We start from the raw sequence: 23757 nt of genomic DNA, 5'->3' as shown, positions 1-23757 counted from the left end.
TTCCCACCTGAGTGAGAAGGACAAGTGGACACCACACAGTTGTGCTTTGTGGAGGGTTCTGTGCCAGTTTCTCCACAGAGCCAGCCCAGTCCTCTCTTACCTCCCTTAACCTCAGCTCTAAAGCACCCAAGAAAAGTCAGTATCGTACAGCATCTACCTGAAACACTCAAACGATAAAAGGGGATACCAGTAAATGCCATTCTGAATTCCAAAGCCAAGCGTCACAAGGAGGATACTGGGTCACTGGCTCATTGCTGGAACCCTCTATGCGCAGAGGCTAGGGAGCTGATCTTTGACCAGCAGTATTTACCTGCTTCTTCTGTGTTGGACTCAAACTACGTTTCCTGAGTTCACACTGATGGTGGAAAATGCCTTGAGCAGAGGGCAGGAGGCCAAGAAGTCAACACCGCAGAGGCCACCAAGAGCTGGCTTTGGTCAGTGGAGCCAGGCCCAGCCCACCCACCTCTTTTGTCGCTGTGCTTCTTGCTCTCTTTCCCGTAGTTCCCCTGGCTTTGGGGCTTTGGGACTCATAGGAACTTGATCTTCTTCTCCCTGTGTTATTGGAATGTGGGGCCCACTGCTCCAGAGACTTGGAAGCTATAGCTCGGGGATCAGAGAAAGAGAAGGTGATGCCGAGCTGACTCCACCTCCAAGGAGCCCCTCCTACAAGCCCCACCCACTAGGGTTCAAGTTCTCCTCAAGGAGCCTCTGAGTTGTCTGTTCTCAATAAACTAACTCTATTCCCACTGCAGGAATGGAAGATTTCTTCTCTTCTCTGGGGGGTGGGGAGGGGGGCTTAGGAGTGTGGTAAAGCCGAGAGGACTCGTGAGTCGCCTTCAGGGACCAAAGCTTGGGAACAGAAACTAAGGAGTTAGACTCATGGGAAAATCACAAGTGGTCTATGGAATAAATATGATATGCTACAAAGTTTTCCTAAATCCTACACATCAAAACCTTCACAACATTATGAACCACATGCACACTGCACGTAGGTCTCCCCAGGTCCCGGGTCCCTGTAAACAATCTATACGAAATCTACACACAGGGCACCCTCACGCCAAGACTTTAGCAGCCATCAAGCCTTGGGCTCTATTTATCCTGAACTATTCCCAGGGTCTGGACAGTCCTAGCCTGGAGAAGTTGATGAAGTTGGGGGTAGCCAACCCGGATGAAGTACCGGGACACCCCATATGCCTCCCCCCCATTTAGAGAACCCTTGGACCTGGAGTCAAATCTTGGTGGCAGCAGTTCCTCCCTCCACAAGGACCTAGTCTGCCTCTCCCCAGTGGCTCTCTGCCTGCTGTGGCTCGCCCTTGAGCCTCCCCTTCCCCACAGCGCACGCAAAGCCTCCATCCTGTGCAGAGCCTTGAGCTAGAGGCCCACTGCACTAGATGATAAAGAGCTCCAGTTTACCCAAAGGAACTCAGCCAAACCAGGGAGTCCTAGATAATGGTGCCAAGAGCAGGAGGACAAGGAGAAACAGCCCGTGATTGTGCTGGAAGCAGGTCAGGGAGGCTCACAGGGACGATGGCAACAGAAAAATGTGACAGGAAATCTAGATCTGCGGATTCTCGACAGCATGTTCACAGAACCTACTCGTTCACTTCTCCTTCCTACGATATATATGTACCTGTGTCAGGCCACCAAGTACAGACAGTACAGAGGTGACAAGGCAGTCCCATCAGTACCAAGGGCCCATGACAGGGATATAAGGTGACACAGCCATGGTGAACAGTATAGAAGTTCTTAAAACTGTCACACACAGGGCTGGAGAGATGGCTCAGCAGTTAAGGCACTTGCCTGCAAAGCCTAACAACCTGGGGTCAATTCCCCAGGACCCACATAAAGCCAGATGTATAAAGTGGCCCACATATCTGGGGTTGGTTTACAGTGGCTAGAGGCCCTGGCACATCCATTCTCTCTCTCTTTCTCTATTTTCTCTGTCTCTCTGCTTGAAAATAAATAAAAATTAAAAAGTAATTATTGGGCTGGAGAGATGGCTTAGCGGTTAAGCGCTTGCCTGTGAAGCCTAAGGACCCCGGTTCGAGGCTCGGTTCGCCAGGTCCCACATCAGCCAGATGCACAAGGGGGCACATGCGTCTGGAGTTCGTTTGCAGAGGCTGGAAGCCCTGGCGCGCCCATTCTCTCTCTCTCCCTCTATCTGTCTTTCTCCCTGTGTCTGTCACTCTCAAATAAATAAATAAATAAATGAACAAAAAATATTTTAAAAATGTTAAAAAAAAGTAATTATTTGTTGGGCTGGAGATATGGCTTAGAGGTTAAGGCACTTACCTGAAAAGTCTAAGGGCCCATGTTCTACTCTCCAGATCCCACATTAGCCAGACGCACAAAGGTGAGGCAAGCGCAAGGTCACACATGCCCACTAGGTGGTGCAAGCCACTGGAGTTTGATTGCAGTGGCTGAGGGCCTGGTGCCCCAGTTCTCTCTCTCTCTCCTGTCTCTTTCTCAAAATCATAACTTATTTTTTTAAATTATTTATTTATTTGAGAGCGACAGACACAGAGAGAAAGACAGATAGAGGGAGAAAGAGAATGGGCGTGCCAAGGCTTCCAGCCTCTGCAAACGAACTCCAGACGCATGCGCCCCCTTGTGCATCTGGCTAACGTGGGACCTGGGGAACCGAGCCTCGAACTGGGGTCCTTAGGCTTCACAGGCAAGCGCTTAACCGCTAAGCCATCTCTCCAGCCCAACTTATTTTTTTTTAAATCTCACACATAGGATTGTCTAGGTGGCCCACTTCTAGGTGCGTGCCCAAGAGAAATGAACATGTGTGTCCACACAAAAACTTGCTACACAATTCACAACAGCCAAGAGGTGTAAATAACCCAAACGTCCATCAACAGAGAAGCAAAATGGATCCAAAAAGTATAACATATCCTTATAATGAAATGCCATCTTGTCCCTGAAAAGAAAGGGAGCGCCAAAGCGTGCTGCGACACGGGCAAACCTTGTAATAGCACCCAAAGTGAGGGAAGCTAGTGAATGGCCACTGCCTATGGAACTCCATTCACACACAAGCGCAGTGACAGTCTAGAGCAGGAAACCCAGGGTGAGAGGGTGAGTTGTTTAGGACTGGCCAGGAAGGAGCCGGGAGCTGGTGAAATACCTAAAGGTTTCACTTTCAGTGCTCTCTAAAATTTAGTGTAGCGATGGCTATGAATCTGTGAATACACCAGAAGCTACTAAGTTCCTCAAATCGTGCATTTTAAATGAGTGGATTGTGTGATACAGAATGTATTCTAATGTCTCTTACAGGGGTGGGGGATTCATTATGACTGCTGTCCTTCTCATGAAAGATGGAGCTGGGGAACCCCCCCCCCCCCCGCCACACACACACACACACTGCCTGCATTAGTCAGGAAGACTTTGAAAGCTCTCTAAGAGCAAAAGGTGACAGGCCAGCCTGAACCTCAGAGGCCAGCGAGACTGAGGGGAGGGGACGGGAAGGGAGGGTCAGCAGCTGACAGCTGAGGCTCCCATACCTGCCCAGGGTCCAGCAGAACCTGCAATCTCAGAGCCACCCTCCCCACACCGGGAAAGGATGAGAAAGAAGAACCGAACCTCTCCAGAGCCTCGGTTCCCACTTGAAGCCTTGTCATGGTGCCTGTCGAGCTTCCTGCTGGTTAATAACTTGGGGCTCTAGAAACAAGGACACACCGCCTGGGGTCAGCAAACATGGAGATGCTAAGAGGCCCAGCCACTTCTGTCCACCGGTGACTACCCGAGGCCAGGAAATACCCACTGAGGTGTCCCACTGAGGTGACAAGAAGGAACATTGCCCCCTCCTCCAGTTCCCCAGTTCTGGCTTCCATTCTTTTGAGAATTTTCATTCCAAGACACTTGGCTCCTAATGAGTCTCTGCTTAGGGCTAAAGACTAGAACCTTCCAGTAAGCATTACCCAGCTCAGCACAGGATGCCAGCTCAGAGGCTCAAGTGCCACCTCTCCAAAATGTTGCCAGGGACTTCCCCTGCCCCTCTCCCTGCCCATGCTGTCCTGGCGGCTGCTCACTCTCTCTTCAGTCCAGGGAACCCCAGGCAGCAGAAAGTGCCCCCTGGTGGTGACCTGGTAGCTCTCATTTCATTCCACGCAGAAGCACCTGAGCTCAGCCCCACTGGGTGCCTGGAAACGGAGGAGCCTCCTCCAGGAGGCAGGGTGCAAGGGTCCTCAACCCCTGCCTTTCATTGAGCCCCGGCAGGGACAAGTGGGAGCAGCCCACAAAGGCGTGAGGAGGATGGCGTGACCGAGAACAGGCGCCCCTTGTTTCTCTTTGTTTGCCCGAGTGTCTCCCGGGCCCTTGCCCCTCCCTAGTCCCTGGCTACTTGCTCCCATAGAGCACTTCTTCTCCGGGCAGTCACTGAGCACCCAGAAACAGCCCTGGCAGGGACTTCAGAAACGGCATCACTGACTCACAAGGCTGAATGAAGCAAGAGGACCACAAGTTCAAGGTCTGCCTAGGCTTAAGAGAGTTCCAAGCTAGTCTGGGCAACTTAGAGAGACCTTGCCTCAAAATAAAAAGTGAAAACAAGGCCCAGTGTGGTGGCGCACGCCTTTGCAGAGGTAGGAGGATCGCCATGAGTTTGAGGCCACCCTGAGACTACATAGTGAATTCCAGCCTGGGCTAGAGTGAGACCCTACCTCAAACCAAAAATTAAAAAATAAAAAATAAAAAGAGGGCTGGGGAATATAGTACAGCGATAGAGTACTTTCCTAGAATGTATAAGATCCTGGGTTCAATCCCTAATACTGCAGAAAGAAAAAAAACAGGAAAAGAAGAGATGAGAAAGGAAGGGAAGGGAAGGGATTGGAAAGAAGAGAAACAAAGAGAAAAAATGGCATCTGAGCAGAGGAGAGGGAAGGGATCCCAGGTCGTGGGAGTGGGGACAGAAGGGCTGCCCACTGTCCCCGCGCTCCTGCCCAGTCAGCACACCTGAGCACACACTGTGCCTCTACTGAGGCAGGGTGAGCCCCACACCTTGCAAGAACGTTTCCACTCTGGACACGTGACACTGTGTGGGCAAAGTGAGGAACTGGAATCAAAACTGAAAAACTTGCCGGGCGTGGTGGCGCACGCCTTTAATCCCAGCACTCAGGAGGCAGAGGTAGGAGGATCGCCGTGAGTTCAAGGCCACTCTGAGACTACATAGTGAATTTCAGGTCAGCCTGGGCTAGAGCAAGACCCTACCTAAAAAAAAAAAAAAAAAAAAAAAAAAAAAAAAAAAAACCTGAAAAACTCGGCCTGGAGAGTTGGCCTGGTGGTTAAGGCATTTGCCTAAGAAGCCTTAAGGACCCAGGTTCAATTCTGCAGTACCCTTGTGGGCCAGATGCACAAGGTGCATTTTGTGGTGTTTAGAGGCCCTGGTGTGTCATTCTCTCTATATATCTATCTCTTAAATAAATAAGTGAAATGAGATTTGTTTTTTAAAGAACTCATCCTTCCTGGTACAGGGAGGGCAGCAAACACAAAAAGTTACTTCACCTCCTCAGGGTCCCAGACAAAAGGGGTTGCAGTCTGAGGGGGCACAGAGGTAGAGGTGCCGTACAAGAGAGGCCTGGGCTTCCTGCCAGCCTGGCTCCCTCTCTCAGAGGACTTGAGAGCTGACTTTCCTGGTAGGGGCAGGTCTCAACACAAGAGCCTCCTGGCCGGTGCCTGTCTGAAGCTCAAATTCCTCCCCAGGCAGATGAAAGCACCGTACGGAAGGTGACTTTCAGTGAAGCCTTCTCCGTACCTGGGCTTCCCCACCCATCCCTCTTCCCACACACACCCACATGCCAGGCCCAGCATGCCTGGGGTTCCCAGACGAGGCTCGGCTAGCCGGGAGGGGATTCCCCTGTCCTCCCCACTCTGTGTGTGTCCTTCCTCCCTGCCGCACGCGATAGCATCGCGATGACCCAGCAGGCAAGGCGCAGCACCACCGCTGAGGAGCGAGGCAGAGCTGCAGGATTACACCCAGGCTGCCCGACTGATGACAAGAGAAACTGTCTTGGCAGCAAAACCTCCAGCCCACAGTTGTCAGGGCAACTCCTCCCCCATCTCCACCCATCAACCCCTAGAAAAATGGCTGAGGGTTGAGTTGTGCATCATCTGGTGAAATGATGTCTCAGGTCTATAAATTGCTGATGGTGACAGGGTTCTGCTTGACTGGCCCCAGTCACTGCTTCCACCCTGCGTGCTCACAGTACTAGGAAGCTGAGGTGGGACAGCCCAGGAACGCTTAATGGGGCAAGGAGCACCTCACCACGGGGCATAGGGTGGAGGATGGGACTCGGGCAGGCTGCTCGGAAGTGGAGGGTGCTTTAAGCCAGGGTCCTAGCGGAGAGAACAAAGAAGGGGGGAGGAATAGCAGCAAGGGAAAACAATAGAGCATGGGATCCCCCACTAGGCAAGCCACTGTACCCACCCCAGAACGGTTACAGCGAATCATGGGAATTTGGTCTAGCTGCGTGCCATGCGTGAGGAAACTTCGGCTCACAGAGGCTAAACAACCCCCTGAATTGCACTCCTCTGCCATGGACCAAGGTGGAGTTTAACTAATAACAATATTTAGAATGGCCAGGGCATGGTGGTGATAAAAAGCTTTTGGTTTTGTTTGTTTGTTTGGTTGGTTGGTTGTATTATTGGTTTTAAGTTCCCTACAGACAAGCACTCCTTATAACCTATGCCACCTAAAGCAGAACCACTGTCCAAAGTCACCCTGCTGGCAGGCAGCAAAACCAGGATTAAACACAGGTCCTCGTGACTCCAACATAGGAACCAAGCCTTCTACTCTTGCTGGTGTCATCTCTGCCATCTCTCCAGCTCCTTCGCGTCCACCTCCAGTGAGGCACTCTGGCCCCCTTTCCAGTCCCTTGGAACTCTTTGCGTGACTTCGGAGGCATGCAGTGTTCTTTCCTCCAAGCGAACTCAAGCCCCAAGAGCCAGATCTGGAGTACAAATTGGTTTGATTATCCCGCGAGCTCTTAAACTCCTGGGCCCTAAGCATCTCCAAGGCCGCATCTGTTCATCCCCAAGCCTAGAGGCTTATCTTCCTAAAATATCTCCAGGGCTGGGGAGATGTCTTAGCGGTTAAGGAGCTTGCCTGCAAAACCCAAGGACCCATGTTCAACTCTCCAGATCCCACATAAGCCACCTGCACAAAGGTGAGGCAAGTGCAAGGCCACACGTGTCCACTAGGAGGCACAAGCGTCTGGAGTTTGAGATCAGTGGCAGAGGCCATGGAGTGAAAATTCCCCCTCTCTCTCTCTCTCTATATATATATATATATATCTATCTCAAAAATGAATAAATAAATAAATATATCTCCCAATCCCAAAATCCTTTTACCCGGTTCCTTGGTTCCCTTTCTCCTTTTGCTGTTAACTTTTGCAGTGAATTCGTTCATTCAACAAAATTAGACAGCACACCTACCCCACGGCCCCGCTGCACACAGGGGACCACAACACACAGCAGTGCTGCTTCTTAGAGCTGGTGCTCCAGCCTGCAGCCTGAGCCTTGCTGGAGAGGGGAGCGAGTGGTGAGCAGCGCCCAGGAGCAGATGAAAGGGAGGATTGAGAAGGATATGAAGCAGGAAGCTTCAGCAGTGGGGAAGAAAGACCTAGAAGAGTTGAGGCTCTGCTCAAGAGGAAATATTCCCAGCAGTGATATCAGCAAGTGAGTACTTGTCAGAAGCAGGAGCATCCTGCCTGATTGGTGGACAGTCACAGGCCAGGGTGGAAGGGCCAGTGAGGGGTAAGACGGTGGAGGGCCGTGGAGTAACTCAGAGACCTGGAGCTAGAGAGATGACTCAGCGGTGCCAGCACCGGCCTGCAAAGCCTAAAGTCCCAGGATTGACTCCCAGGACCCACGTAAAGCCAGATGCACAAAGTGGCATGACACATGCATCTGGAGTTTGTTTGCAGTGGCTAGAGGCCCTGGCACACCCATTTTCTCTGTGTCTCTCTCTTTGTGTGTCTGCTTTCTCTGTTTGCAAATATATATATGTATGTGTGGGTGTATACATATATGTGTATGTATGTGAGATAAATATAAATACATATGTGTGTGTGTGTGTATGAAGAAGGAGGAAGAAGAGAAGAAAAAGAACAGGGAGGAAGAGAAGGAGATGAGACCTAGAGCAGAGTCGCATGCCACCTTGGCTCTGAGGACATTGAGCACAGAAATAACATGATTTCCCTGGATTTTCTGAGGGCTCCCATGGCCTGACCTTATTGCTCAAACTAGTCTGAAGGAGCAGGAATAGGAAGCCAGGAGAAGAGCCAGAGGAAGAGCCAGGAGAGGAGTCAGGAGAGGAGCCAGGAGAAGAGCCAGAGGAAGAGCCAGGAGAGGAGTCAGGAGAGGAGTCAGGAGGGGAGCCAGGAGAGGAGTCAGGAGAGGAGTCAGGAGAGGATCCAGGAGGGGAGCAGGGAGAGGATTCAGGAGAGGAGTCAGGAGAGGATTCAGGAGAGGAGCCAGGAAAGGCTCCAGGAGAGGATCCAGGAGAGGAGTCAGGAGAGGATCCAGGAGAGGAGCCAGGAGAGGAGCCAGGAGAGGAGTCAGGAGAGGAGCCAGGAGAGGAGCCAGGAGAGGAGCCAGGAGAGGAGTCAGGAGAGGAGTCAGGAGAGGAGCCAGGAGAGGAGTCAGGAGAGGAGCCAGGAGAGGAGTCAGGAGAGGAGTCAGGAGAGGAGCCAGGAGAGGAGCCAGGAGAGGAGCCAGGAGAGGAGCCAGGAGAGGAGTCAGGAGAGGAGTCAGGAGAGGAGCCAGGAGAGGAGTCAGGAGAGGAGTCAGGAGAGGAGCCAGGAGAGGAGTCAGGAGAGGAGTCAGGAGAGGAGCCAGGAGAGGAGCCAGGAGAGGAGCCAGGAGAGGAGTCAGGAGAGGAGTCAGGAGAGGAGCCAGGAGAGGAGCCAGGAGAGGAGTCAGGAGAGGAGTCAGGAGAGGAGCCAGGAGAGGAGCCAGGAGAGGAGCCAGGAGAGGAGTCAGGAGAGGAGTCAGGAGAGGAGCCAGGAGAGGAGTCAGGAGAGGAGCCAGGAGAGGAGCCAGGAGAGGAGCCAGGAGAGGAGTCAGGAGAGGAGTCAGGAGAGGAGCCAGGAGAGGAGTCAGGAGAGGAGCCAGGAGAGGAGTCAGGAGAGGAGTCAGGAGAGGAGCCAGGAGAGGAGCCAGGAGAGGAGCCAGGAGAGGAGCCAGGAGAGGAGCCAGGAGAGGAGTCAGGAGAGGAGTCAGGAGAGGAGTCAGGAGAGGGGTCAGGAGAGGAGTCAGGAAAGGAGTCAGGAGAGGAGCCAGGAGAGGAGGCAGCAGAGGAGTCCGGAGAGGATTCAGGATAGGAGTCAGGAGAGGAATCAGGAGAGGAGTCAGGAGAGGAGCCAGGAGAGGAGCCAGGAGAGGAGTCAGGAGAGGAGTCAGGAGAGGAGTCAGGAGAGGAAGCAGGAGAAGAGTCAGGAGAGGAGCCAGGAGAGGAGTCAGGAGAGGAGTCAGGAGAGGAAGCAGGAGAAGAGTCAGGAGAGGAGCCAGGAGAGGAGTCAGGAGAGGATCCAGGAGAGGAGGCAGCAGAGGAGTCCGGAGAGGATTCAGGATAGGAGTCAGGAGAGGAATCAGGAGAGGATTCAGGAGAGGAGCCAGGAGAGGAGCCAGGAGAGGAGTCAGGAGAGGAGTCAGGAGAGGAATCAGGAGAGGAGTCAGGAGAGGAGCCAGGAGAGGAGCCAGGAGAGGAGTCAGGAGAGGAGTCAGGAGAGGAGCCAGGAGAGGAGTCAGGAGAGGAGTCAGGAGAGGAATCAGGAGAAGAGTCAGGGAGGAGTCAGGAGAGGAGTCAGGAGAGGAGCCAGGAGAGGAGCCAGGAGAGGAGTCAGGAGAGGAATCAGGAGAAGAGTCAGGGAGGTGTCAGGAGAGGAGTCAGGAGAGGATCCAGGAGAGGAGTCAGGAGAGGAATCAGGAGAAGAGCCAGGGAGGAGTCAGGAGAGGATCCAAGAGAGGGGTCAGTAGAGAAATCAGGAGAGGATCCAGGAGAGGAGTCAGGAGAGGATCCAGGGAGGAGTCAGGAGAGGAGCCAGGAGAGGAGTCAGAAGAGGAGCCATGGAGGAGTCAGGAGAGGAGTCAGGAGAGGAGTCAGGAGAGGGGTCAGGAGAGGAGTCAGGAGAGGAGCCAGGAGAGAAGCCAGAAGAGGAGCCATGGAGGAGTCAGGAGAGGAGTCAGGAGAGGGGTCAGGAGAGGAGCCAGGAGAGCAGCCAGGAGAGGAGCCAGAAGAGGAGTCAGGAGAGGAGCCAGGAGAGGAGCCAGAAGAGGAGCCATGGAGGAGTCAGGAGAGGAGTCAGGAGAGGAGTCAGGAGAGGGGTCAGGAGAGGGGTCAGGAGAGGAGCCAGGAGAGGAGCCAGGAGAGGAGCCAGGAGAGGAGCCAGGAGAGGATCCAGGATAGGAGTCAGGAGAGGAGTCAGGAGAGGAGGCAGGAGAGGAATCAGGAGAGGATTCAGGAGAGGAATCAGGAGAGGAGTCAGGAGAGGAGCCAGGAGAGGAGGCAGCAGAGGAGTCTGGAGAGGATTCAGGATAGGAACCAGGAGAGGGGTTAGGAGAGGAGGCAGGAGAAGAGTCAGGAGAGGAGGCAGGAGAGGAATCAGGAGTCGAGTCAGGGGACCCAATGAGAGTGGTGATCGTGAGCTAGCACAGCAGCCAGAATGGGCAGGGGGAGCTGGATCTGAGGTACTGGGGACACTGAGGGTAGCAGATAGAAAACATGAAGAAGAAGGGTGAGGGCCACAAGTGTGTCCATTGTCTGAGATGCTTGCAAATACCCAAAGGAGGTTGTCTGTGAATATACCCACTCAGATGGCAGGGCAAGTCTGTGTGGAGCTCTACTGTGGTGGTCATCAGTGGGCAGGGAGTATTTAAAGTCATGAGTCTATGTGACATCACTGAGGAATGAGTATAGGCAAGGAGGAAAGGTACAAGGGCTGAGCCTAGGGACACTGGGATATGTAAACTTGGGGGCATGAAGGGGAACTAAGAAAACTAAAAATAGAGTGGGAGAATGCAGTGTCACAAAAGGAAATGAAGAAGCTGGCTTGGTGGCGCATGCCTTTAATCTCAGCTTAGGAGGCAGACGTAGGAGGATCGCTGAGAGTTCGAGGCCACCCTGAGACTATATAGCGAGTTCCAGGTCAGCCTGGACTAGAAGAGTTTCTGGGCAAGAAGAGTTTCTGCTAACTACCCAAGCTCATAAATGCCTCTGGACTAGTGTGAGACCCTACCTCGAAAAACCTAAAAAGAAAAAAAAAAATGAAAGGAAATTAAGATGGCGTGTTGGGGGAGAAAGGATTGTGTCAAATGGTGCTGATAAATGAAGGGAGATAAGGACTGGGTGCAGACAACTGAAGTGAGCAGTGTGGAGGCTGCTGGGCATCTTGACAAGGTCTTGTAACTGATCTTTCTGCTTCTTGCTCTTAGACATATAGCGGAGAGCTGGGTCTGTAAAAAAAATAAAAAAACACTGCTGGATAGTTGTTGGAAAGCACCTAACTCTTTTACATGTTGAATTCCAAGCATCCAGGCAAACACATGTTCTCCCAGACTCAGGGCAAGGGGAATGAATCATATCCCATACTAGAATTTTAACAAGAGGTCAGGAGCAGCCACTTGTCCTGGGGTCCCGAATGCCTGTAGTTCTGTTGACAGCAGTAGCAATCTCCCCTTGTTTAGAACTTTTCATTTTGTATTTAGATGCTTTGTACCTCTGCATCCTAACCAATGAGCCATCAACGATTCAAGAAAGCTGCATGGGGCTGGAGAGATGGCTTAGTGGTTAAGAAGCTTGCCTGTGAAGCCTAAGGACCCAGGGTTCAATTCCCCAGGACCCACATAGGACAGATGCACAGGGTGGTGCATGCATCTGGTGTTCGTTGCCGTGGTAGGAGGCCCTGGTGTGCCCATTCTGTCTCTCTCTATCTATCTACCTCTTTCTCTCTCTCAAATAAGTCAATCAAATATTTTTTAAAAAGAAAGTTGCATGGACAGGACCATAAATCAGCCTCAGGGTTCACTTGGGGGCCCCCAAGTCATGTGGTTAACTTCACATAGACTATGTAGAACAGAGTAGACACTCTAGAAGCATTGAACAAATCTTCCTTGAATGTCTCAAATCAGAAATGAGTCTATACAGGTCCAAATGAGCCTTGCTCTAGATTCAACTCTTATGTAAACAGCCAAGTCTAATCTTGAGGAACTAAGTCACCTCAAAGGAGTTCTATCTACAGAGACGTAACAGGGTGCATTCCCTCCATATCATGTCTTCCTTGGGACAGTGAAGACCCTGTCTCCCACGCACATCCCCTCCTGTCTTGAGGGGCTTTGCTCAGCATAGTCGCATCCTTTGTGAGCCTCTGGCTGGAACTGTTAGCATCCTAACTTTCTGGTGGTTAGCCATACTTACAGTGAAAAAGCCTTCGGATTTATGACCAAAGCAAATTAATGTCCCTATAATGTCAATTGTGGTGGACTTATGGGGAAAATAGGACCATAATACTGATATGTTTATGTGTTTTTAATGTTTATAGGTTGACTGCTACGGCCTCATTTCTGATGAGAATAGGTGTGTCTGAGTTAGCTCATTGTGAAGGAGGTTACGGGCAAGAAGAGTTTCTGCTAACTACCCAAGCTCATAAATGCCTCTAAATGGCTTTTTTTTTTGTTTTTATGAGGCCAGCCCTCATGTCCACACACACATAAAAGGTGTGAGAGGGCTGCCGTAGCCTCAGAGGGATTCCCAGCTCCAGCTCACCCCGCTCTGTTTTGCTCCTCAGTTCTCACCCACAAAGCAGTCATGTCTTGCCGCTCCTATCGAGTCAGCTCTGGTCACCGGATGGCCAACTTCAGCTCTTGCTCAGCAATGGCTCCTCGGAACCTGAACCGCTTCCGGACCAGCTCTGTCTCCTGCAGGAGTGGCTCTGGCTTCCGGGGCTTGGGCGGCTGTGGTAGTCGGAGCGTCATCAGCTTTGGATCATGCTCACCTCGGATAGCAGCCAGAGGCCCTCGACCCATCAGCTGTGGAGCCGGCTTTGGAGCTAGCAGTGGGATGGCCTTGGGCTTTGGTGACGGGAGTGGAGTTGGTCTGGGCTTCCGAGCTGGCGGTGGTGTTGGTCTGGGATTTGGAGCTGGCAGTGGTCTTGGCTATGGCTTTGGTGGCCCTGGCTTTGGCTATAGAATTGGAGGAACAGGAGGCCCGGCAGCCCCCTCTATCACAGCAGTGACTGTGAACCAGAGCCTGTTGACTCCCCTCAACCTGGAGATTGATCCCAATGCCCAGAGGGTGAAGAAGGATGAGAAGGAGCAGATCAAGACCCTCAATAACAAATTTGCCTCCTTCATCGACAAGGTACCTGCGCTCACAGAACCTCCAAGTCTGGGGCAGAGAGAGATGAGGGGCCCTGGGCTGCTCTTCCCCCTCAAAAGAGCTAGCCTAGGTCAGGGTCACTGTCTTTGGCCCCAGATCCTTCAGACAGTTTCCACGGCCGTTGAGGATGTTTCTGGGTTTCTGTGCACTGAGCAAACACAAGCCAGGGGAGCTGCTGCCATGGAGACAGATGAAGGACGGTCTTCTGGAGGAAAGGGGACATCTAGATCTGAGGGCGTGTGGCCAGGCCAAACCCTACTGCCTGGTCACTTGGAAATGTCTTCCACACAGACAGGAGCATGGGGGCTTCTGCCAGTGTTGGATATCACACACTTAAAAGGTGTCATCCTTTGAGGTCATGATGTTCTTTTTTTAAATTTTTTGTTTTTATTTTACAGAGAGAGAGAGAGTAGAGAGAGAAAATTTGTGAGCCAGGGCCTCGGCCACTGAAATCAAACTCCAGACACTTGCACCACCTAGTGGGTATGTGCGACCTTGCACTTGCCTCACCTTTGTGCGTCTGGCTTACTTGGGATCTGGAGCATCAAACATGGGTCCTTAGGGTTCACAGGCAAGTGCTTTAACCACTAAGCCATCTCTCCAGCCCAGTCATGATGTCCTTTATGATTTTTTTAAAAGAATTTCTGATATCTGTGGCCTCATCTGTTCAGGCTTAGACAAGTAGAGAAAAGAATTGAATCATTTTCAAGTAAAAAGCAAAGAATTCATCTGTTTGACAAGGGCTACCAAGATTTGGCTAAGACTGAGGGGAATGGGAAGGTAACCCCTGGTAGATGATACAGTGCAAAGGATGGTGGTGTGGGTCACCCACCTCACAGACCATGCTGATGTGGAGATGGATGTGTGGGGTGTGTCTTGGGATAGGAATGAACTTCTGTGATCTGGTTTCTTTGTCTGTGACATGGGGAGTGGAGAAAAATATCAGAAAATCCTCGTCTAGGCCCACACAACTCGGCTAATGGGATGTCTAAGGCAGTAGACATGGTGAAGAGTTTTTAATACTTCCTAGTACCACGGTTCCCCCAGGGTACACTCCTCTGTTCTCTGAGCTCCGCTGGGAGTGGATGAGATCTGTTCTCTTCAGCTGAGTTAGAGGAGGAAGGAAGGGAACAGGGAGAAGAGCACTGACAGAACATGGTGAGGAGTGGTCACCATCTGAGGAGCTAACTGGCCAGCACAGTGGCTCTGTCCAGCACTCCACATGCCTTGTCTCTGACTCTTGGATTTAGGTGCGGTTCCTGGAGCAACAGAATAAGCTCCTGGAGACCAAGTGGAGCTTCCTCCAAGAGCAGAAATGTGCCCGGAGCAACCTGGAGCCTCTCTTTGAGAGCTACATCACTAGCCTGAGGAGGCAACTGGATATGCTAGTTAGTGACCAGACCCGGCTGCAAGCTGAGAGGAACCACATGCAGGACGTCCTCGAGGGCTTCAAGAAGAAGTAAGTGCACCCGGGAAGGCTCACACCGCAGCAAAGTGTTCTCTGGTCCCAGAAACTGCAGCCCAGTCCAGACTGAGAGGTTGCAAGGACACGGACTGAATGTCCCTCAGCCCAGGGATACATGGGTGACAGTGACGTGTAAAGAGAGATGAGAAAACCCTCCATGGGTCCTAAGGTAAAAGAAGTCTTTTTTTTTTTTAATTTTTTTTTAATTTATTTATTTGAAGCGACAGACACAGAGAGAAAGACAGATAGAGGGAGAGAGAGAATGGGCACGCCAGGGCTTCCATCCTCTGCAAACGAACTCCAGACGCGTGAGCCCCCTTGTGCATCTGGCTAACGTGGGACCTGGGGAACCGAGCCTCGAACCGGGGTCCTTAGGCTTCACAGGCAAGCGCTTAACCGCTAAGCCATCTCTCCAGCCCAAAGAAGTCTTAAAATTGGGCAACTTATCTCTACAACTACCAGCAGGATTGGGTCACTTGACCTCAGCAAGGGAGCCCTCTTATGCTGAAAACAGTGCTCACAGTCAGCACTGAGCTGGGTTCTCCTTCCTCTGTATGTCACTGTGATGGTCTTAAGTTGTTCCTCACAGAGGAGCACAGTAATGGCCCCGGGTCTCAAAACTCAAATCCACGTTGAGAAAGCAAAAGAAAATTTGGAGGAACTCAGGGCCACTAGCTCAAAGAAGGTCTTCAAGTCAGGACCAAGACGATGGCAGCATGTGGGTAACAGCAGGGAGTTCCAGCTCACAGAGGTGCAGGGACTCGGTGATAACTGGCTCTCAGTTCTGAGATCCCCCTTCATCTTCACCTTCCCAGGTACGAAGAAGAGGTGGCCTGCCGAGCCAGTGCTGAGAATGAGTTTGTGGCACTGAAGAAGGTAAGCGGGGAGGGGAGATAGGTCCAAGGAGAAGTCTGTGTGAAACACCCTACCCCAGAACCTTCCCAGAAAGCCCTACGCATCCAAAGATCATATCAGGTGCCCTTCAGAGTTCTGATGTGGACTCCGACTATTTAGATCGGGGTTCCGTGGGATCTAAAAAGGGGACCTCTTAAATTTCTTGGATTATCTAGGCTTTCTTTGCTTGTAAATAAACACTAGAGGATGTTCAGTGGTCCCTGGGGGAGTTTCCACATTGTAGCAGGGAAGAGGGCCAAGTCACCAAGCTTCACTGCCACTCAGTGACTTCAGGCCCATCCCACAGCCCATGGAAGCCGGGGGCTCGTCACCCATCCCCAGACCCTGCCTAAGTGGGAAGGGCGAACAGTGCACAGGTGGTGAGGAGCTCACTCTTCCTTCTTTTATGCAGGATGTGGATACGGCTTTCTTGAATAAATCCGATCTAGAGGCCAACGTGGATGCCCTAACTCAGGAAATTGAGTTCCTGAAGGCCCTGTACCTGGAGGTGAGGCCTCATCTTCCCGAAGCTTCCAATGACAGCTCAGCCTAGACGCCCTGAGGGCTGAGTCAGGATGGCGTGTTTCCAAACACTGGTTTCATACATTTCTCTCTGCCCCCACTCAATCCTTCATGCTCCGCCACTGTGTCTGCATGTGGAGAAGGTCAGGGGAACAGGCTTCTCCGCAGCCCAGCAATGGCTCAAATCCTCATTGGCTAAGCTAAAGACTGTGTCTTGGATGGCTCTGGCAAATTGATTTACAGAAAGAATAACAAGCATTTGATCTAATGAGCCAATCAGGAACCATTTTTGTCCTAATCAATCTGTTTGATGTGGAGTGGAGCCAGACAGGTTGTGATCCCAGCCATGGGGGAAAGGCTGAGCGATCCCTCTGGAGTCCTTGTCTTCCTCCATCTTGACCCTCTGGAAGAAAGTCAGGAAATTAAGACCATCCAGTCCCTGCACTAGTAGTAGAAGAGCATTGACAAATGTTCCCAGGTGGAAGGAGATTCCAAAAGACAGCCAGATATTTTTCTTTGAATGATCTCAGTCTTTCCTGAATTCCCTCGAACTACTAAGTTCTAAAGACGTATTAGCTCTCGAAGGCCATGACCAGCCACTTTTTGAATAAATAAAGCCCAAACTGATGTTTAGGCTCCAGCCTGAATACCTTCCTTCCACAAAGCCCTGTGCCCCCCAGGTCTCGACAGTCACCTAAGCAGAGGAGGAGGCTGGAGGGACACTCCCAACATATAGCAAAAGTTCTAAAGTCAAACTGAGATGCTCCTCGGCTGTGTCTTTCTGCACTCCTAATCTGGAGGATTTTGCTTTGTCCCAAACCAAGAAGCAACACTCTCTGCCCAGAACGCCATATCCTGAGGACCTTGTGGCAGAGTCCCAGCCTCTGACGGAACTCTGAGCCTGTCTGTCACGCTGCTCCTCCACTACAGGAAATCCGGTTGCTGCAGTCGCATATCTCAGAGACATCAGTCATCGTGAAGATGGACAACAGCCGGGACCTGAACCTGGATGGGATCATCGCTGAGGTCAAGGCCCAGTATGAAGAGGTGGCTAGGCGCAGTCGTGCTGATGCTGAGGCCTGGTACCAGACCAAGGTTGGCAGCAGAGGGCCAGGGGAGGGGGACTAGGTGACCTGGGGGAAAGGCTCAAGCCTTTAGTCTCAAACCTGACATTTGAATCCTCAAAACATCTCACTCTGTCCAAAGTATGAGGAGATGCGGGTGACAGCGGGCCAGCATTGTGACAACCTACGCAACACGCGGGATGAGATCAATGAGCTAACCAGGGTGATCCAGAGGCTAAAGGCAGAGATCGAGCATGCCAAGGCTCAGGTAGGTCAAGAAGAGGAAAGAAAGCGATGGAAGGAGAAGTGGGGAGGGCCCTTGGTTTGGGGGAGTCCTAAGTCTGTTGAGGTCAGGAACCCACCAAGACCTGGAAATGGGACTAGAGGGTACATCCAAAAGGGCTGCCTGAAGGAAGAAAATCTAAACTGAAAAAGAAAGGGGTGTGGTGGCTCACACCATTAATCCCAGCACTTGGGAGGCAGAGGTAAGATGATTGCCTTGAGTTCAAGGCCACCCTGAGACTACATAGTGAATTCCAGGTCAGCCTGGGCTCTACCTCGAAATACCCCCCCCAAAAAAAAGAAAGGAAGGAAGGGCTGGGCTAATTCAGAAAGGAAGGGGGGGGGGACAAAAAGAGCAGGCGACTCTGGACTCCGTGGGTCTAAGGCAGCAGAAATCCACAGGGTCAGCATCAATGGAATGGAGCCTACGAAAAGCATTTTCCACCCCACTGGTGACTGCAAACTGCATGACTGGGCGGTCACCATCTCTGGAAAATAGCCGCCAATAGTGCCATCCCTGGCCTAGCACCAGGTTATACCCCCAACAACAAGGGCAACCTGCCTGGAGAACCCCAGGCCCTCGCCAAAGCCCACCTGCAAAATTGGCTTCCCCACAGCGCACCAAGCTGGAGGCCGCCGTGGCTGAGGCAGAGCAGCAGGGTGAAGCAGCCCTCAATGATGCCAAATGCAAGCTGGCAGATCTGGAAGGTGCCCTGCAGCAAGCCAAGCAGGACATGGCACGGCAGCTGAGAGAGTACCAAGAGCTTATGAATGCCAAGCTGGGCCTGGACATCGAAATCGCCACCTACAGGCAGCTGCTGGAGGGCGAGGAGCACCGGTGAGCAAGCGCTCCCCCCGCAGCAGGCAGGGATGGGGTCGGATTTAGACTCCTGGAGAGATTAGCCAAGTAAGGGGAGGGGACCCGGTGAAGAAATGCTGAAACGAGCAGTCTCTAGAGGTGACCATATATTTTCCAAAAACATCAGTCAGTTGCCCTTGACAGGAGATTAGAAGGCGCCTTTCAGATCTGCACTGTCAAATCCAGTTTATAGACAAGTTGCATCAGGTCTTTGGGAGTTTTGCTTGGTTGGTTAATTTGTTAACATAAATAATAATAACACATGTCCTCAAATGTTTTCGTTCAGCAGTTTGGGTGTAGGCTCTAGGAACATGGCATTTTTCCAGAGGCAGTTATAGTGGGTGATGAGACCCACTGGGCCCTGGTCCACCCAGACAAGAAGCCCTTTTTCATAACAAGCAGGTTTCTGGGAATGACAGTCTATGTGAACTAGTTTCTTTCTCTTTCCAGGATCTGTGAAGGTGTTGGACCAGTAAACATATGTAAGTAACTTGTCTTTTTCTCAACACATGTCTTCTCTCTCCAAATTTTCGTTAAACTCTGGCTCACGTTAGAACCAGAAGGCCTGGAAAGACAGGGAATAAGACCATCCTGTCTTTACTAGGAGTGGGTCCCCAGTTACAAAGAGCGGTCCCAGGTGGGAGGAGGTTCCAGAAGACAGCCAGGCATTTCTGTTTGAACGGTCTTAGGCTTTCAAAGCAACCAACATTGAGACTTAGGCAGAATAGAAAGGCCAGTGGCCAAGCGGCGGCTCGTGCCTGGGTAGCAGGAACGGGACAAGGCTTAGCGGAAGTCAGCTTCCTGCTGCTGCCGCAGAGAGTGCTGGTTAGGCCCAAAGCATGCAGGGCTCTGTGCTGGCACAGCAAGGGAAAACGGGGCATTCTCTCTTCTTGAGATGAGGAGTCTAGCCACTGCCAGGCTAATGCCAGAAAGACTCCTATGAGGGGAGCCCACAGAAGGGCTGCGATTTGCTGAAAGTCACACAAGCAGCCAGGATCCACACCCGAATATCTGGCTCCCCCAAACACTGATATGCATGGAGGCACCACAGGACAGAGTACAACCTGGGGACAGCGAGCAATGGCCTTCTGCAGGAAGTCAAGCCCAGTGGAGGTCACAGATGGTGGCGAGAACAATGGAGAGAAGAGAGGGAAGAAGAGAGTGGGAGGTGGTGCAGGTGGGGAGCGCCTCAAAGCAAGGGTTAGCCGGTTTCCAGTCCTGGAGCGCAGAGGTATTCAGTAGGACTCAGTGAGGCTACAGAACAGGACCCTCCCCCGCCGCCAGTGGGGCAGAAGAGAGCTGGCCAGGGACTGGTATTTGCAAGGTTTCTTATTTGCTAGCCCAGGAGATATGTGGGAACAGCAAAGGGCACAACATAATGACAGAGAAATGCCCTGTGGCCCAATGGGGGACACCGCACCAGCTATCTAGTGACCCAGTCCATTTGGCCTCCCACAACCCACCTGATTCGGACCACAGACAAGTGGCAGCCAGTCTGTGGCCTCCTCCCACTTTAATCTGGATATGTGTGCAGTCCCAGTCCTTGCGTCACCGGGACAAGTGGATGGCGACTGCTAGAGTCAACCTCCGTGACCTTTCTTCTCCACAGCTGTGAGCAGCTCCCGTGGCGGCATGCTGTGTGGGCCTGAGTCCCTGGCCAGCGGCTCGGCCCTCTCTCGCAATGCTGGGGTCACCTTCTCCAGCAGCAGCAGTAGCATCCGCACCACGGGAGGGACCCTGACTTCCTGCGGCTCGAGAGCTGGTGGGGATGTGCTGAGTGGGGGTACCAGAGGCGGCTCGGTGCTCATGGGTGATGCCTGTGCCCCGGGTGTCCCCTGCCCACTGCCTACCGAGGGTGGCTTCAGTAGCTGCAGCGGTGGCCGGAGCAGCCGCAGCTCTAGCGTCCGCTTCTCGTCCAGTACCACCTCCCACAGGACCAGGTACTGAACACCCTGAACACCGAGCCCCGGACTGCCACTGCCAGAGAAGAACCAGTCGAATGCCCCCTGCTTCTGGTCCCCAGGATGAGGACTCTGGGCCTACTGAGTCGCTCTTCTTGCCAGAAACAGCCCTGGGCTCTCCCCAGGGGCTGCTGAACCTGCACCCTCCTGGAGGATTTTTTTCCACCCTGTAGACACACCATCCACAGCCCCCTGGTGCTGGCATTCCCTTGACACCCGGCTCCCTTCCTTCGGGTCCTCCTCAGCTTCCAGCCATCACACCTGGAGGAACGCTCTTTCAGCACAAAGAGCAGTGCTCCTGAGGAGAGGGAGGTGATCCAAAGCGGCACACAGGCACCATGGCCCTGTGGCTCTGCAGCCATTGCCCTGCTCTCTTGTTCCTCCCCGTTCCCTTCCCTGGCAGAAGACGCTTGTTCCTCTTCTCCTTGGCCCAGAAGGACACACAGTCCTGGTGGCCTAGGGCATCTCTGGGTCTCCACAATGGTTCTTCTCCAGTGGCCTGTCCCTCTCTTCCCGGTTGGTGGTGTATCTGGGGCATGTGAGGCAGGTGGTGTGCACGTGGAGAGAAGGCTCTGCAGCTCTGTGTGCCTGGTCTCTGGGTGGTGTGAGGTGAAGCCCAGCCCTGTCCCCTGGGGCTGCAGCAGGACTGTGTCCACAAGCTCCAGAAGGCTGGCAGTGGGTAGGTGGGTGCCTGCTTGTACTATGCTTCATGTTCTTGGGTTTTCAATAAACTTGCCGAGCTAACTTCACAAGGACTCTGGCCTCTCCTTCTGGATCACACTGAGGATAGGGAAGGAAACTCCCCAGAACCCAGCAGCCCTCCCTGCTGAGGATGCATCTAGGGCTGGTATCCTGGGCCCAGGGGAGGAATGGAGGAAAAGGGGCACGGGCTCTTCCAGGCAGGGGCTCACAGCTCTGCAAAACAGAGGTGACAAGGAGCTGAGGCTCTGAAAACAAGTTCCAAGGGCTGGAGAGATGGCTTAGTGGTTAAGCGCTTGCCTGTGAAGCCTAAGGACCCCGGTTCGAGGCTCGGTTCCCCAGGTCCCACGTTAGCCAGATGCACAAGGGGGCGCACGCGTCTGGAGTTCGTTTGCAGAGGCTGGAAGCCCTGGCGCGCCCATTCTCTCTCTCTCCCTCTATCTGTCTTTCTCTCTGTGTCTGTCGCTCTCAAATAAATAAATAAATAATTAAAAAATAAAAATAAAAAAAAAAAAAGTTCCAAGCTGCCCCCACCCCTGGTATCATCTTGTTATCATCTTGCCAAGCTGAACCCCTCCATTTTCCCTCAGAACCCCGCTTCTGGGCCCTCTGATGTCGCTGCCTGCTCTCTCTGACCTTATTCTTATCCCCTCCCACTCATTTATCACAATTCTTCTAGAGAAATCTTATACAGAAAAACGATCATGCCCCCCCTTACAGTCCTCAGTGGCTCCCCCCTGCCTTCCAGAAGTGGTCCAAGTTCCCTCACATAACATTCGAGCCCTGTAGGCCATGTCCACACACTTCTACCAACTTCCATCCCCTCACTGTATCCCCAATCTGACATCTTTCATTCATTCACCCAACAAATATTTGACAAAAGTCTATTATTATGCCAGGCCACATGTTGGGAAAATAACTGGTGACAAAACTTCATCTTTGCCCTCAAGGAGCTTCCAGGCCAGTCTGAGAGAGAAGGATACACAATTGACACTCAAGGTGCCAAGTGCTGTGTTATGAGTAGAATGGAGGCTGGTGAGATGACCCAGCACTTAAGGCGCTTGCCTTTAAAGTTTAACGACCTGAGTTCGAGTCCCCGTTACCCACATAAACCCATATGAACAAGGTGGCACATGCGTCTGGAGTTTGTTTGCAGGGTCTAGAGGCCCAGGAGCACTCATTTTCTCTATCTGCCTCTTTCTCTTTCTTAAATAAATAAATAATATTTTTTAATGTCTTTTAAAGCCGGGCGTGGTGGTGTATGCCTTTAATCCCAGCACTCGGGAGGCAGAGATAGGAGGATCGACATGAGTTTGAGGCCACCCTGAGACTGCATAGTGAATTCCAGGTCAGCCTGGGCTAGAGTGAGGCCCTACCTCAAAAATAAAAATGTCTTTTTGAAGGAATAGAATAGATGTGGCAGTATACAGAGACCAGTATAGTCTTGGGCAACATTAATAACTTACAGAGGATGTGATGTCCCAGAAGACATGCAACGGATAATGAATGAAGAAAGGCCCCACACAGAGGCCCCAGCATGTGCAAAAGTGCAAAAGCCAAGAGGTTGAGGGTGGACCTGCCTGTGGACCCCACCCTCAACCCAACTGCTGTGAAGCTTTCCCTGTTCAAGTCACTGTGTGATGGGACCAGGTTGTCATATGCCATTTAGATGGTATTGACAAGTTGACACAGGAACTCTCAGGTCCCTGTCATCAGGTTTCTCCTTTTCTCTCTGCCCTACCCCATGGTGACCTTACAGTCAGACTTACAGCGTTAAATGTCATGTCATTCATACGCCAGTGACTCCTGAGCTTATGTCCTCAGCTCCACCTCCCATTAGCTCCAGACCGCACATAACCAGTCATCTCTGCTTTGTGTCGAAAAGCATCCCAAACCAAACACATCCTAAGCAAGCGCTTCAAGTTCCTTCTTCCCCCCTCCACACTGCCCCTTTCTCATGAAGTCATTCCGCACTGCATTCAGCAGCCTAGGTCCAAGCCCTTACAGTATTTAAAATTTTTTATTTAGTTAGTTACAAGAGAGAGAAAGAGGGAGAGGGAGGGAGGGAGGGAGGGAGGGAGGGAATGGGCACGCCAGGGCCTCCAGCCACTGGAAACAAACTCCAAACGAATGCGTCACCTAGTGGGATCTGGCTTACATGGGTCCTGGGTAATCGAACCTGGGTCCTTTGGCTTTTCAGGCAAGTGCCTTAACTGCTAAGCCATCTCTCCAGCCCCTACAGTCATCTTTAATCTCTCTCTTCTTCCCGCATCCCCATATTTACTCCTTCAGCAAATCTTGCCAGCTTAGGCCTCCAGAAATAACCACAGCATTTGACTGCTGCTAACCGCTTCCACGGTTGGCTCCGGGGCCCAAGCCCCTATCACTCTTGCCTGGACCACTGCACACACCTCCTAACTGCTCTTTGCTTCTCCTTCCACCTTCCTCCAATCTGTTTTTTATTTTTTCATTGACAACTTCCATGATTGTAAACAATATCCCATGGTAATGCCCTCTCTCCCTCCCCCCCCCACACTTTCCCCTTTGAAACTCCACTCTCCATCATATCCCCTCCCCCTCTCAAACAGGCTCTCTTTTATTTTGATGTCATCATCTTTTCCTCCTATTATGATGGTCTTGTG

General features: G+C 52.0%; 1 protein-coding gene across 1 annotated transcript; it reads left to right on the top strand.

Moving 5' to 3' along the window:
* Window positions 1-12799: 12799 nt before the first annotated feature.
* On the top strand, window positions 12800-20402 carry Krt84 (keratin 84). Its single transcript, XM_004649857.2, has 9 exons — window positions 12800-13351; window positions 14620-14828; window positions 15650-15710; window positions 16141-16236; window positions 17181-17345; window positions 17457-17582; window positions 18214-18434; window positions 18906-18937; window positions 20065-20402. Exons 1-9 carry the CDS (start codon window positions 12800-12802, stop codon window positions 20400-20402), a joined length of 1800 nt encoding a protein of 599 aa, XP_004649914.2.
* Window positions 20403-23757: the final 3355 nt, after the last annotated feature.

This window comes from Jaculus jaculus, chromosome 6 (genome assembly GCF_020740685.1).
Source record: "Jaculus jaculus isolate mJacJac1 chromosome 6, mJacJac1.mat.Y.cur, whole genome shotgun sequence".
Lineage (NCBI taxonomy): Eukaryota > Metazoa > Chordata > Mammalia > Rodentia > Dipodidae > Jaculus > Jaculus jaculus.
The sequence above is the reverse complement of the archived record's forward strand: the minus strand, read 5'-3'. Positions and strand labels throughout refer to the sequence as shown.